Source organism: Verticillium alfalfae, genomic scaffold, assembly GCF_000150825.1.
Source record: "Verticillium alfalfae VaMs.102 supercont1.17 genomic scaffold, whole genome shotgun sequence".
In the NCBI taxonomy this organism is placed as follows: Eukaryota; Fungi; Ascomycota; class Sordariomycetes; order Glomerellales; family Plectosphaerellaceae; genus Verticillium; species Verticillium alfalfae.
In genome coordinates, this window is record NW_003315022.1 from 54625 (window position 1) to 66127 (window position 11503).

General features: G+C 54.7%; 7 protein-coding genes across 7 annotated transcripts in view; 3 read left to right on the forward strand and 4 right to left on the reverse strand.

Annotated features, from left to right (window-relative positions):
• Positions 1 to 655: 655 nt before the first annotated feature.
• VDBG_09860 (predicted protein) lies at positions 656 to 1095 on the reverse strand (the record flags this gene model as incomplete). Its single annotated transcript, XM_002999774.1, has 2 exons — positions 656 to 1004; positions 1082 to 1095. 2 exons carry the CDS (start codon positions 1093 to 1095, stop codon positions 656 to 658), a joined length of 363 nt encoding a protein of 120 aa, XP_002999820.1.
• A 948-nt stretch (positions 1096 to 2043) lies between these two features.
• VDBG_09861 (predicted protein) lies at positions 2044 to 2732 on the reverse strand (the record flags this gene model as incomplete). The annotated part of the gene is made up of 2 exons (XM_002999775.1): positions 2044 to 2243; positions 2294 to 2732. The coding sequence occupies 2 exons, from the start codon at positions 2730 to 2732 to the stop codon at positions 2044 to 2046; spliced, it is 639 nt and encodes a 212-aa protein (XP_002999821.1).
• Positions 2733 to 3282: 550 nt separating this feature from the next.
• VDBG_09862 (predicted protein) lies at positions 3283 to 4332 on the reverse strand (the record flags this gene model as incomplete). The annotated part of the gene is made up of 2 exons (XM_002999776.1): positions 3283 to 3786; positions 3850 to 4332. The coding sequence occupies 2 exons, from the start codon at positions 4330 to 4332 to the stop codon at positions 3283 to 3285; spliced, it is 987 nt and encodes a 328-aa protein (XP_002999822.1).
• A 1172-nt stretch (positions 4333 to 5504) lies between these two features.
• On the forward strand, positions 5505 to 5846 carry VDBG_09863 (conserved hypothetical protein; the record flags this gene model as incomplete). The annotated part of the gene is made up of 1 exon (XM_002999777.1): positions 5505 to 5846. The coding sequence occupies one exon, from the start codon at positions 5505 to 5507 to the stop codon at positions 5844 to 5846; it is 342 nt and encodes a 113-aa protein (XP_002999823.1).
• A 1288-nt stretch (positions 5847 to 7134) lies between these two features.
• On the forward strand, positions 7135 to 8184 carry VDBG_09864 (predicted protein; the record flags this gene model as incomplete). Its single annotated transcript, XM_002999778.1, has 1 exon — positions 7135 to 8184. The coding sequence occupies one exon, from the start codon at positions 7135 to 7137 to the stop codon at positions 8182 to 8184; it is 1050 nt and encodes a 349-aa protein (XP_002999824.1).
• A 1252-nt stretch (positions 8185 to 9436) lies between these two features.
• Positions 9437 to 10714, forward strand: VDBG_09865 (conserved hypothetical protein; the record flags this gene model as incomplete). Its single annotated transcript, XM_002999779.1, has 1 exon — positions 9437 to 10714. One exon carries the CDS (start codon positions 9437 to 9439, stop codon positions 10712 to 10714), a length of 1278 nt encoding a protein of 425 aa, XP_002999825.1.
• A 434-nt stretch (positions 10715 to 11148) lies between these two features.
• VDBG_09866 (WD repeat-containing protein) overlaps positions 11149 to 11503 on the reverse strand; it is a gene marked incomplete at both ends in the record, with an annotated part of 4337 nt that continues 3982 nt past the window's right edge. Inside the window, one exon of the mRNA XM_002999780.1 lies at positions 11149 to 11450. Within this exon, the coding sequence (XP_002999826.1) occupies positions 11149 to 11450 (302 nt within the window). The remainder of the gene's footprint in view (positions 11451 to 11503) is intronic.

Below are 11503 nucleotides of genomic sequence, written 5' to 3' on the forward strand. Positions count from 1 at the left end.
TCCTCGGATGATTGCACATGGTTGCTTCTTGGCTTCTTGGCAGGGCGCGGGGCAGGCATCGACCAGGCCTTTGCCAGAAGAGGAGCGCGAGAAGTGACATGAAAGGCCTTGGCATCACCATATTACTACTGATGACAAGCAGGAAGCCCTGGGGCTCACAACATCTGCTCGGCCAAATTCACGAAGTTCGGTTCATTCTGAACATGACCGGCTCATGGCACTTCTTCACGCGATGCAAGTGAAGCCTTTTTGTACCGCCATTATATAGGGCAGTGATCACGAACGACTGTCACTGCTTTCAGGCCAATGCGCAGCCCCGATGGTGTGAAGAGCTATCTTTTATCGAGATATTCCAAAGGTAGAATGCCCTCTTGGGTGAGAAGCCTGGCACCAATATCGACTTTAGACCGAGTCGCGTGTCGGCGCGTACAGCCACTACTGAAACCTAAACCAAGGTTGCTCGGTCCGTCCCGATGATCTTAACTCTGAATGGATAAATTATGCGGCTCTGTTGCAACATCAACGTACCCGATGATGATACGAAGTAGTGGAAGCACGATAGAGTGGCGACACGTAGGGTGATATAGATCGAGCGAGCTTCTGTTGGGACCGTCTTTCCTTCTACTCTCCACCCTGTTACCTCCTCGGCATACGCTCAAGCTTCTCCCGCATAATAATTCGTCTCAAAGGCCTGTAACTCCGTTGGCACATCTGCCAGGGCAGTCCCGTTCAGAAAGAGAGCGTACAAGTCATCCTTCTGCGCGTCTGACACGGTCTCGTTCAGGCTGAAGAACTGGCCATCAATCTCCACGAGGTCGGGCTCCACAGATGCCTTGCAAGACGGGAACCGCTCCCCCTTGCCGTCGCGCTTCCTGCTGTTGTACTGCCACGTCTGGCCGTACAATGCAAAGATGGTCACGCCCGACTGCGCGATGCAGTTGTTGCTGCCGCCACGGCGGCTCAGCACGACCCTGCTGCAGGCTATGCCACCGTCTCGCTGCCACCTAGATTCGCACTCGCTGTCAGCGCCATCGTACGAGTGAAAGAGTCGTCGCGTGAGCCTAGCAAGCGGCAACCTTACCCGTAGTGCGTCATCCCACTGTCACAGTTCAAGCAGCTCGCGGAATAGTAGTACTCCACGCGGGGGACGCAGCATGTCTGTTGGGGAATGTTGGAGCAGATGAGCCTGTTGCCGTTGCAAGAGTAATCGGTATTGTAGAGTCGGGAGATCGACGGCCCGCCGCCAAGCTGAGCAATTGGCTCAGCAGAACACCGCCGAAAAGCCACATGGATGCCACTGTCATCGTCATGGCGAATTGGCCAGGACGAGATTCTAGTGTGATGTGTATTGGGGAACAGCCACCCAAAGGAAAACGAGCGAGAGAGCTTGACCAGACATACATGCGTACGGGATACAGGTCATCTTATGTACCTATCTCGCGAATACGGGCTACCCCTCTCACATGGCATGGTCGGGACCAACGGCCGTACTTGCGCGCATTCGGCACCCAGCAAACGAATAAACCTCCAAGCTGCATGCGCATACAGGTCGCATGTGAACTGATTCCTGCAGATTCGAGATGCTGTCGACCAACGACGTCCATACATTGGCCGGTTCTATGGTTCTACAGGACAGGGGACGGACAGGCCAATCTTTATACGTTGATAAAAGCAATGACTTGGGCAGGTTTAACAATCTTATTCTTGGGGCTGATAGTAAATTTTGGGACAAAATGAGCGAATTGCCATGTATCATGGCCCTTGTTTTCGATCGTCTTGATGGAGTTAAGCTTAAATTTGGATTTGTAATGAGCGGTATGATTGCCCATTAGCAGAGATTCATTGAGCGCCTAGAGCAGTGGCCTGTACAAGTTTTCAATGCCGAGTCCTGCCTCACGATGCACCCTTGCAGCACCATGGAAGCTCTCGCAACAGCTCCAGCTCAAGATTGTGTCAAACCCATTTCAACCAAGGCCACAACTACACCATACACAGCGAATCGTAACGACTTTCTGTTTCTAACGATACCTTGCGTGTTCATACTTACTCCGGCTGGGGTTTCCTAATGTTGTCTGTTTCCTCGAGCATCCGATGTTCCCTCGTGGTCCCGACGTAGACGTTGTAGTGCCAATTGTGTGACTTTTCTTCTCGGCAAAAGAGACATTCGGTCTCCCTCTTTTGTCCTCCGAGACCCAACAACCCTTTAAGATCGCCAAGAAACCCCTTGCTCGTCGTCTCCTTCTCTGGAACAACGTTAAGTCTGGTGGTGCTAAAAGAGAAGAGGCTTACTCACGCTCCATCTTTTGCGCCGCTTCTTCCATCAGGCGCACGGCCTCCTCAACAAAGGACCTCTCCACGTCGCCCACGGGACTGCCTAGCACGCAGCGGGCCCTGTCCATGGCTGTTTCCTTGCCCCTGCAGTCTCGCAGCCGAGGATCAGCTCCGCGTTCCAAAAGAAACTTGACCAGGTCCAGACTCTCGTTGCGGCCGCGGTCGTGCGCCGTCATCTCGTCCATCCGTCCCGGGTGTTCCAGGGCAGAGTGCAATGGACGACCCTTGTTTCGGCGCCAATCCGTGTTCAGGTCGAGCTCGTTGACGTCGTGGCCTGCGTCGACGGCCTGCTTGGCCCACTGGAGTCGAGTTTCGATGGGATCGAGGCATTGGCCGATCTCCGTGAGGGGGGATTGGCCCAGGTGAGCGATAGGCGATGACGCCTCGGTTTGGGGCTCCATGTTCTTTCGATATGCCGCAAGTCTAATGAAGCCTCGGGTATCTTTATCGCGATGGGTGCAAGCTTGGAGTGACACTTTTGATGCCGTTCAGCCAATTCCAGGGTAACCTTGGGATGTGAAGAAGCTCCAGGGAAGAGGGTGCTGCCGGCCTCTTATCTTAAGTGACGTCCCAGGCTGCCACCCACTGTAAGCGCAACTGCCAGCAGGATGGGGCCAGTGGCCGTGGAGGATGCTCCGCCCCGATCGTCAGGGCGGTTACACGTGTCCGGCTCCCTCGAGCCCCCCAATGGAGACAAACTTAGCACATGGAGGCGCGCTGGCATATGATGCTATGGAGAAACAGGTAGGACGCATGCTCACGACCATGATACACATTGACTACAACAGGCTATCAGTAATACACTGAAAGACCCCAGAAGCACGACACTCGAGGATTGCTACACTGAAGCTGGTTTCATTTCCAAAAAGTCATTCACATATGTTCTGAGCAGTTTTAACATTTGATATCGTCCATTACAACATTCAAATCGACCGCAAACCAAAAGCCCGACTACCTCTGCCCCTCTGTCGGCTCCCACGTTGCCTCGCCGTTGGGGGCGTTGATGGTGGCAGGGTCAATCTTGCCTCCAGCATTGTAAACTGAACCGGCCCATACCTGGTACCCAGCCTTACCGCCGCCCGCCTTGGGGTCATAGGAGATGATGACCTTGCCATCCGCTGTATCCAGCGCGTTCGCGACAGACTCGCGCGTATAGTACGGCAGGTCCTTGATATCGCCTTTGGACAACCCTGGGATCCGTTCCACAACCTTATTCTTGATCTGATCTACCTGCGGAGCATACTTGACTGTCCTGGACGACGTGTCGACTTTGGTAAAGATGAACACCTGGACATCCTTGTCCTCGTTCTTGTTGAACGCAAGACAAGTCAGGGCATCGTGGAGCTCTTCGATGACATCCTGCTGGAACACCGTCTCGCCGTCCGCCGCTCCCGGGGTCGGCGCGCCATGCTTCTCAAAGGCGGCGATGACGGTAGGTCGTTCCCAGTGGTGAGACTGCATTCACTCCACGTCAGCAAGGCGAAACACTCGAACCTGAGGAAATCAGAGCCAACGTACGATATAGGCACCCTTTTTGGAGGTGACTATGACAGCGGTGCACCCGCACATGCCCTTGATGCCCATCTTGAAAGGCTTGTTGAGAAACTCGCGATAGCGAGCCGTGTACCACTCGCCGTCGTCGTCAGGCCTGAACGGGATGTTGACGACGTTGCCACTCTCCCAATTGGCCTTGAACCAGCCGTCAAGCTGGCCTGCCCCGGGCCTATCAATGTCTCTCTTCAGGAGAGCAAGCTCCTCCTCGGCTGTGTCGTTGGCGGCGTTGTACTCGTCGCGGCCGATCAGCGGGGTGGCAATGTCTCGTGCTATCAGGCACTCGGCCTCGCTGCCGCATGTATCGATCGAACAGATGTCTTCTGGTTCTTGACGAAGAGTGAGATCTCCCCGCGCAATGAGGCTGTCTTCGAGACTGACTTTCGGCCACGGGTTGGCAGCCACGAGCCCGAGGAGACCCAAGCTCCAAATCGACTTGGTGAAATGCATGGTGAATTATTCGCAACTTGACGCTATGAAAAGAGAAGGAGAGTAAGGTTGTAAGAAGGAAGATTTGAAATGTCGAGAAAAAATACACATGTATCGCGCCCTAGCTCGTACGGGAAAAGACAGCCAACCGTGGGAGGGGGATCTATGAGGATTTAGATGATGATGAGTGCAGTAGATCAAGTCTAAAGCCAAGTAAGAAGCAGAAAAAATAAGCGAACCAACTCTGTGCAGATGTTGAGATAAATAGAGAGGATGGAAGTAGACGCGGCTGTCAGGTCTTGGCTTTACCCTGGACATACTCCTTAAGAGGATTTTGTCTTGACTTGCTCCCAGCCGGTCGAGCTCGAAAGCAGACGGATATGCTGCCGCTCGCTCGCCAGCGTTACCCAGACCTATTCTTGGGTATCAGGCTTCGGGAGGGTGTAAAGTTGCATAATGCACAGCGACGAAGCCATGGCGTTCTGGGGCCCAGGCCGGAGCACTGCTGACAGTACTCGACCCCCTGTGCGATAGCTTTGTCCAACATCACAAGGCTAGCTTGGCGCGAAATCCTTCCGGCCCAGCGGCGTCTCTTTGAAACAAGCTGCCCTGGCCCGTCATCCCAACGTCGCATGGAGACGGGTCCCTTCCGAATTGTAAGCACTGTAAGCGCTGAAGGGTGTCGGGCGACTGCAGAGCTGATTGGAACTTTTGCTTCCTGGTCGTTCAAATGGAGGGGGGCGCAGTCGTCCTGTGGTGGGGAGAACACTTTAAGCATAGGCTCCGCCCCGATCTTGGGTTGCATATGGTACTTTGGTACGCCCCTGTGGTCCCTGGACGACGGGGAACCCCTGTCAGTCAGCGTGTCAAAATAGGTGTGCTCCTGAAAGTCGCGGACCGGGCATTTTGCCGCGATGACGACCCATGGTGTTGTCGGCCAGCCTTGTTGGCTTGGAAGAAGCACCAAGCAACCGGGACTTTGATCGAGCTGCACGTCTCTTTGGTAAGGTCTATTCTAGCGCTTGATTAGATATAAGTCTCATAGACTGCCGGCACACAAGTCTCGTCCGGCCAGTCTTGGGCATCTTGTTTCAACTAGGCTTTCCGTATCAATTTCCTACACAAACATTCCCACTCCTTCCTCAGCATCCGCTCACTCTTCATTCCAACTTATCTTGCTCACACTCTCAAACATGTTTGCAATCAAAATCATGGCACGCTTTCTCGTCTGCCTTGCCGTCACAGTGGGTTTCACAGACGCCTACAAATTTACCTTCTACGGTGGTCTTCAGTGCCGCGGAGCACGACTGGGCGAGATCATTGGAGGGCCTGGCCTCGGCTGCCGAACGGACTTCAGAGGCGTTGCTTCGGCTGTTATTGTAGAGAGCACGGGTCCCGTCGATGACCCTTTCACAGTGGTTCTCTACAGCTCTAACGACTGTAACCCGGACACTATCATCGCCAACGGTGACGAAGACGACTTGTGCCTGACTGCCAACTTTGGCTCGTACGAAGTGTGGAACCTTTTCGATTAGGTATGTGGACATATTCCGCAGACTTTATCATACCTCCTGGGCAGTGATTGACAGTGCTTAGAGCGTTGAATCCAGATAGGTCTCTGGATTTGCTCTCTTCATTATTCAGACGTGGTAAACGCAAGCAAGGACTGGTATCTGCAGGTATAGGAAAGTGGGATAGACATGTTGCTTAAATTGTAATGGCTCAAATCTAAGTGATCACCCCTAAATTCCCTGACAACATTCGAACCAAGACATTTGTAAAGTACCTACGTAGAGATACAACAAGCTCAGTGCCGAGGAAGATCTGGCGTTTGCTCTCGGACGACTACAGCTCAATAGTCAGTGCATCAATTACAACAAGCCGTGGCCGTTCTCGCACCCGATCCGTCATTCTTGTGATCTCGGTGTTTTCAGGAAAACAGCCGTTTCCCAATGTCCAACGACACCCGCCATGATCAACCTTCCAAGAGCATCGTTTACAGCCCAGAACGCGTTTACAGGCGGGACCTAGCGGGAACCAACTGAAAATAGATCCTGGCGCTTGCTGATCCACTGTTGTACAGCTCACAGCCTGCCTTGGTACTGTACGCCCAGACCGACTTGCCAAGCAGCGCAGTCAGCCGCCGAGTCACGTCGTAGGGCCGCAGGCTGGGCCGCCAGTGAATGATTATCTTAGGCACCTTCTCGGCCGTTCGAAGGATTCGCATCGAATTAATGACGAAGTCCCTACCGTTACCATGAAGGTGGCGCCGCGAAGCGCTTTGATATGAATTGCATGTAGAGATCGCCATTCAATCCCCTGAAATTAGCGCGTAGTCTAAGAAGGATCCAGACCCTTGTCACAGCCTACAATTTAAGCTTACTGCCGAGCTAATGTCCCCGGCCATGCATCCATCAGCCTGTCTGCCCGTCTCACAGCAGCTGTAGGCTATGCGAATGAGGGATCGATTTTCATTATGCAGCATTGTCTCGTATAGAAGGTGGGATGCTGGAGATATCTTTAGTTCAGGCTGAGGATCAAAGCCCTGCATCTATTCAGTCTGACGGGCTGCGGTCTCACAAAAGTCCTTCCACCACCGGCGGACTGGTGCATTGCAGGGCGGCGCTTCTTGACACAGTGCTTCGAGTCACTGGTCATCATCAGTCAACCTCTTACAAAAGTCCATTTACACCCTTTCACGGCCTATCTGCCGAATCTCAGACCCAGAGTAGTCCACGAAGGCTCGCCGCCTACCACAATCCTCAGCAGACATAATTTTGAGTGTGCCAACCCTGATACAATTTCTTTCCTTTCCTCGTCGTCATGCATTTCTCCAAAGCTGTGAAAGCAGTGTTCTTCATCGTCAATCATGTTGCTGCCACTCACTTTCCGGCCCATGTGATTCTTGCTGGTCGCCTCCAGAACGACGACAGTCAGCATGAGTCCAGCACCCAGGTCCTGAACCGCGATCTCGGTTCGGTCTCGCTGCCTGTCGTTGGAGTCCATCTCTTTACCCGTCAAGAATCCTGCAAGAACTGCCGCACGCGGTGCCCCAACGGCAAAATCATCGACAAAGACGACTGCAAGAAGTGCAAGCGCTGCCCGAAGGGCAGGACGGCCAACTCGCGCTACGACAAGTGCATCAAGAATGAAGAAGGCAAGAGGCAGAAGAAAGAAGCCTTCGATAAGAAGAAGGAGGCCAAGACGGCCGAGTACAAGGATAAGGGACGTCGTTTCGAAAAGAAGAAGGAAGAGAAGAAGCGTGCCTATGTCGACAAGCAGGACGAGGACAAGCGCAAGAAGGTCCGTCGCATGGGCCGCTGCCTGGCTCTCGTTCCCCTCGGCATGGGCGCCGTGGCTGCTGCAGAGTTCGCCGACGAGTTCTTTGACGAGGAGTACCTCGAGGACATGGATCTGTTGCAGTTCTGGCCGGAACATCTCCCCATTGACCCCTGGGGACAAGAGGCCGATGACTCCGTCTACGAGTCGGACGACTACATCAACAAGTGGGTCACGGTTGGCGAGGGTGTTGAGTCTCGCTCTGTCAGCCTTCGCGCGACCACTAAGGACAGGGCCACCCGTTACAGTCCGGTTACGGACATCGCTGTGCGGTCCGAGGAGCACATGCATCAGCTGGAAGAGCGCTGTTCCTTTTGCTTCCTGATCCCCATCTTCGCGGCTGTTGCTAGAACCGCCGCTGCAGTCGGTTCGGCTGCTGCTCGCGCTGGCATTACACTTGCGCGAGGGGCGATTCGTGTTGCCAAGGGACGTGGATCAAAACGGACCAAGAAAGAGCAGACTGATGGCGCTCGGAAGGTTTCGGAAAACCGAAACTGGTTGAACTGTCTTCGCAAGGCCGACCCGTTGCACTGAGCCTTTTCCTTCGTCAACTGATAGGTACAACGAGAGAAGCTTAGGGACTGGGTGGGGAGTGTCGTTGGGTGTAATATGAAATCTGTATTTGCGTCTGTTATCTGTCTTCTGGAGGGTTGCAATGACAGCTACGTATCTGATGCAGCCGACAATTGGCCGTTGTCCGTGACGCTTCCCGTCTTTAGTTCCCGTACTCGGTATCATTGAAGCAACCATGCGCAGACACATTGTGTAAGCTTGAGGTCTCCAGAACAAGGGCAGTCTGTATCAGAGGACCACCAGAAGTGTTCAAAAACATGCGAATCGATTGCTGAGACCTCCAAAACTGCAGTCACACATCCATATATTCAGTGCTTGAAGTTCCCTCAGTTTACTTATCTTTCGCGTGAATTATGCGCACATTGCCATTCGATCAAAGCTGCCTTCGTGCTGGGAACAACTTAGAGGCTTAAACGAATGCCATCGCTTTATCGAACTGGCTAGACCCAGCAAACCCCCGACATACCGATATCACAGTGGGCGATCTTGCTTCACACGACGTGGGGTAATGGAGCTCAAGCTCGAAGCTCCAGGCCCCGGCCAAGGCCTCCAGCGAAAGGTGATCCTACCACACTGCCGACGTCACCTCCATTCGTATTATCACCACCATTGCCATTCCACCAGCGTGACGCGTTGCGAACTCCAACGAAAGATCCTATGCAGGCAAGAAATTAGGACAAGCTGCACTCAGCAGCGACATGCATCATGCCGACCGAATCACGCGCGCCCCGACTGCTTCCCCAGAACCGCAAGCTCCGGCACCTTCAGGGCATCTACCTACGAAACCTCAGCTTTCAGCGGCCACGCGGCCGCACTACCGATGATGTCGCCATCCACGCATCGCCGAAGAAGTCCGATACTCTGAGAGAAACGCCCAAGCTGCATCATGCATTGTCATCAGAAGACCTGCGGCCTAAGATGCGGCGTAGGAGCACCACCTTGACGCAGGATAGCCCCGTCTCTGAGCAAAAGAAGCTGGAGGCGCTCTATAACAGTCGGATGGCGGATGCCTTCTTTTCCATGCATGTGGACGGTGAAGATGATCCGATCTACATCAGCGAAACGTTGGAGAGAAAGACAGTCAGTGACTCTGCACCTTCCTTCTTGTCTGTTCTCTACTGACAGTCATTGTCACAGAACTTTAACTTTCTCTTCTTTGATCTTTCGAAGCACGGGAGCTCCGTGACGCGTTCCCGCTGGTAACGATCAAAATATGGCAAAGCGATACGTCGGTTCAAAGGAATGGTTTCTACATCAAGAGGACGTCGTGGACCTGCGGCCTCTCAACTTCCTGGGCACTCTTCTGAACCAGCGCTTTCCCCTCAACGGCCTGATTTTTCATCTCGAGGATGGCGTCTATTCTCTCGACCTTCCGGCTCGTAAGTCAAAGCCGAAGGCCACAGCAACGCTGCCGACATCCTCCTATAATGCACTCATGAAGCTTGCAACTCTGGACAGTTCTATCCAGGATGCTCTTTCCACACAGGAGCACATTACTACACAAATCAATGAGCTTCTTTCCAAGCAGCCGAGGAACGATGCGCCACTGGCAGAAGAGAAGGTGAAGCTCGCTCAGAAATACGTCTCTCAGCAGACCAAGAGTGTCAAGTCGGCAGAGAAGAGACGCGATGAACTCAAAGCTTCCTTAGAAGCGAGGCGCGAGGCCATTGCTGCTGGCCGCGAAGCGCAGGCCAAGGCAGAGCGGGATATTGTTGCGGCGCGTGAACCGCTGGAGAGTTCCAAAGCAATGCTCGCACAGACGCAGGAGCAGATCCGCGGCCAGCGGCGGCGCATCTGCTCCGACCTGGCCAACATCTTCCCCATCACCCCGTGTCCTTCAGGCGAGCCATTGTCCTTTCAGATTTGCGGCCTCCCACTTCAGAACACATCTTACGACAGCCCGTCGTCCAAGAATCCGAACGAAGATGCCATGTCGGCCGCCCTCGGCCACGTGGCCATGCTCACCCACAACTTGCAGTACTACCTGCGGCACCCACTGCCCTACGACATCAACCCCTTTGGTTCCCGGTCCACCATCCGGGACGAAATATCTGCATTTCAGGACACCCCGGCATCCAGACACACTCAGAGCGCCTCGTCCTCGCTCGGAAACAACCCAGCCCGTGAATTCCCACTCTATCTTCCCAGGGGCGGCTCGACAGCAGCCCACTTCCGTTTTGATTACGCCTGGTTCCTTCTCAACAAGGACATCGAGGCCCTCTGCGCCCATCAGTCGCTGCGCGTCGTTGACATTCGCCATTCCCTTCCGAATCTAAAGTATCTTCTCTATGTCTGCAGCGCCGGCACCGAGGACGTGCCCGAGCGCAAACGGGGTGGCGTCAGGGGCTTGTGGGCCGGTCATCTCAAGGGTCGCATCACGCCGGGAGACGGCGAGGCAGACGGCAGCGTGACGGTAGCAGACCCAGCAGTGCCGATGGACAGGCAGCTGAGAGTCTCAGAAGGGCGTCGGAGGATTGGGCCTCGGCTTTGACGATGGACCACATGAAGGTTTCCCTCCGGGACCAAGGGGTTCACGGAGAACGTGGGTAAGTGACCGTTGGGCATGTGTACTTGTTTTAAGCAGTCGTGCTGTGGATGCTCGACCTTGCTCTGGTGTTGGCCCGGCGCGGGGGGGGGGGGGGGAGTCCGTTCAAGAGGGAAACGGGTAAAGAGTTCTCAGGCCCGTAAGTTTGGTATTCTTCCATGCCATTAGCGAAGCCCTGTCTGGAGTGTGTAGACGCCGTAAAGTACAGATCCCATACAGCCCCATGCGGAGTCTGAAAAAGCCCTTTCTAGAACCAAACGCCTTAAGCCGTTTTATGAAGGAACGCATCTGATGACCCCCCGGTGCCCCGACTTCCCCCTGAGTCGATGCGGCTCGCCTCCGTCATGCCCATCGCTGCCGCCGACCCAGAAAGACCGTGTCTAGCGGTCCGTCGGCACAAACTTGACGCTCTTTCTTCTCTCGCGGTCTCGCTCCCCTGCTCGGCCAGGACTTGAGCTGAGGATGCTGGCCCCAGGACCCGAGCTCATGGCAGCACCGCCTCCGCTCGCCAGCGCCTCGCGCACGCTCTCAACGGCCCGACTCTGCGGAACCTCGACACCGTCTCCTCGAATGGCCACTCCTGGCGACGGAGGACCTCTGCCTCGCCCGCCGCTCAGGCTCGTCTTGCGCTGCACCTGCGCCTGCGCACGCGCCTTGTCGAGCGCCGCACGTCCGACTTCCTCTGCGCGCTGCGTCGCTCTCTCATTCGCGCCACTTGCCGGAAGACAGGTGTGG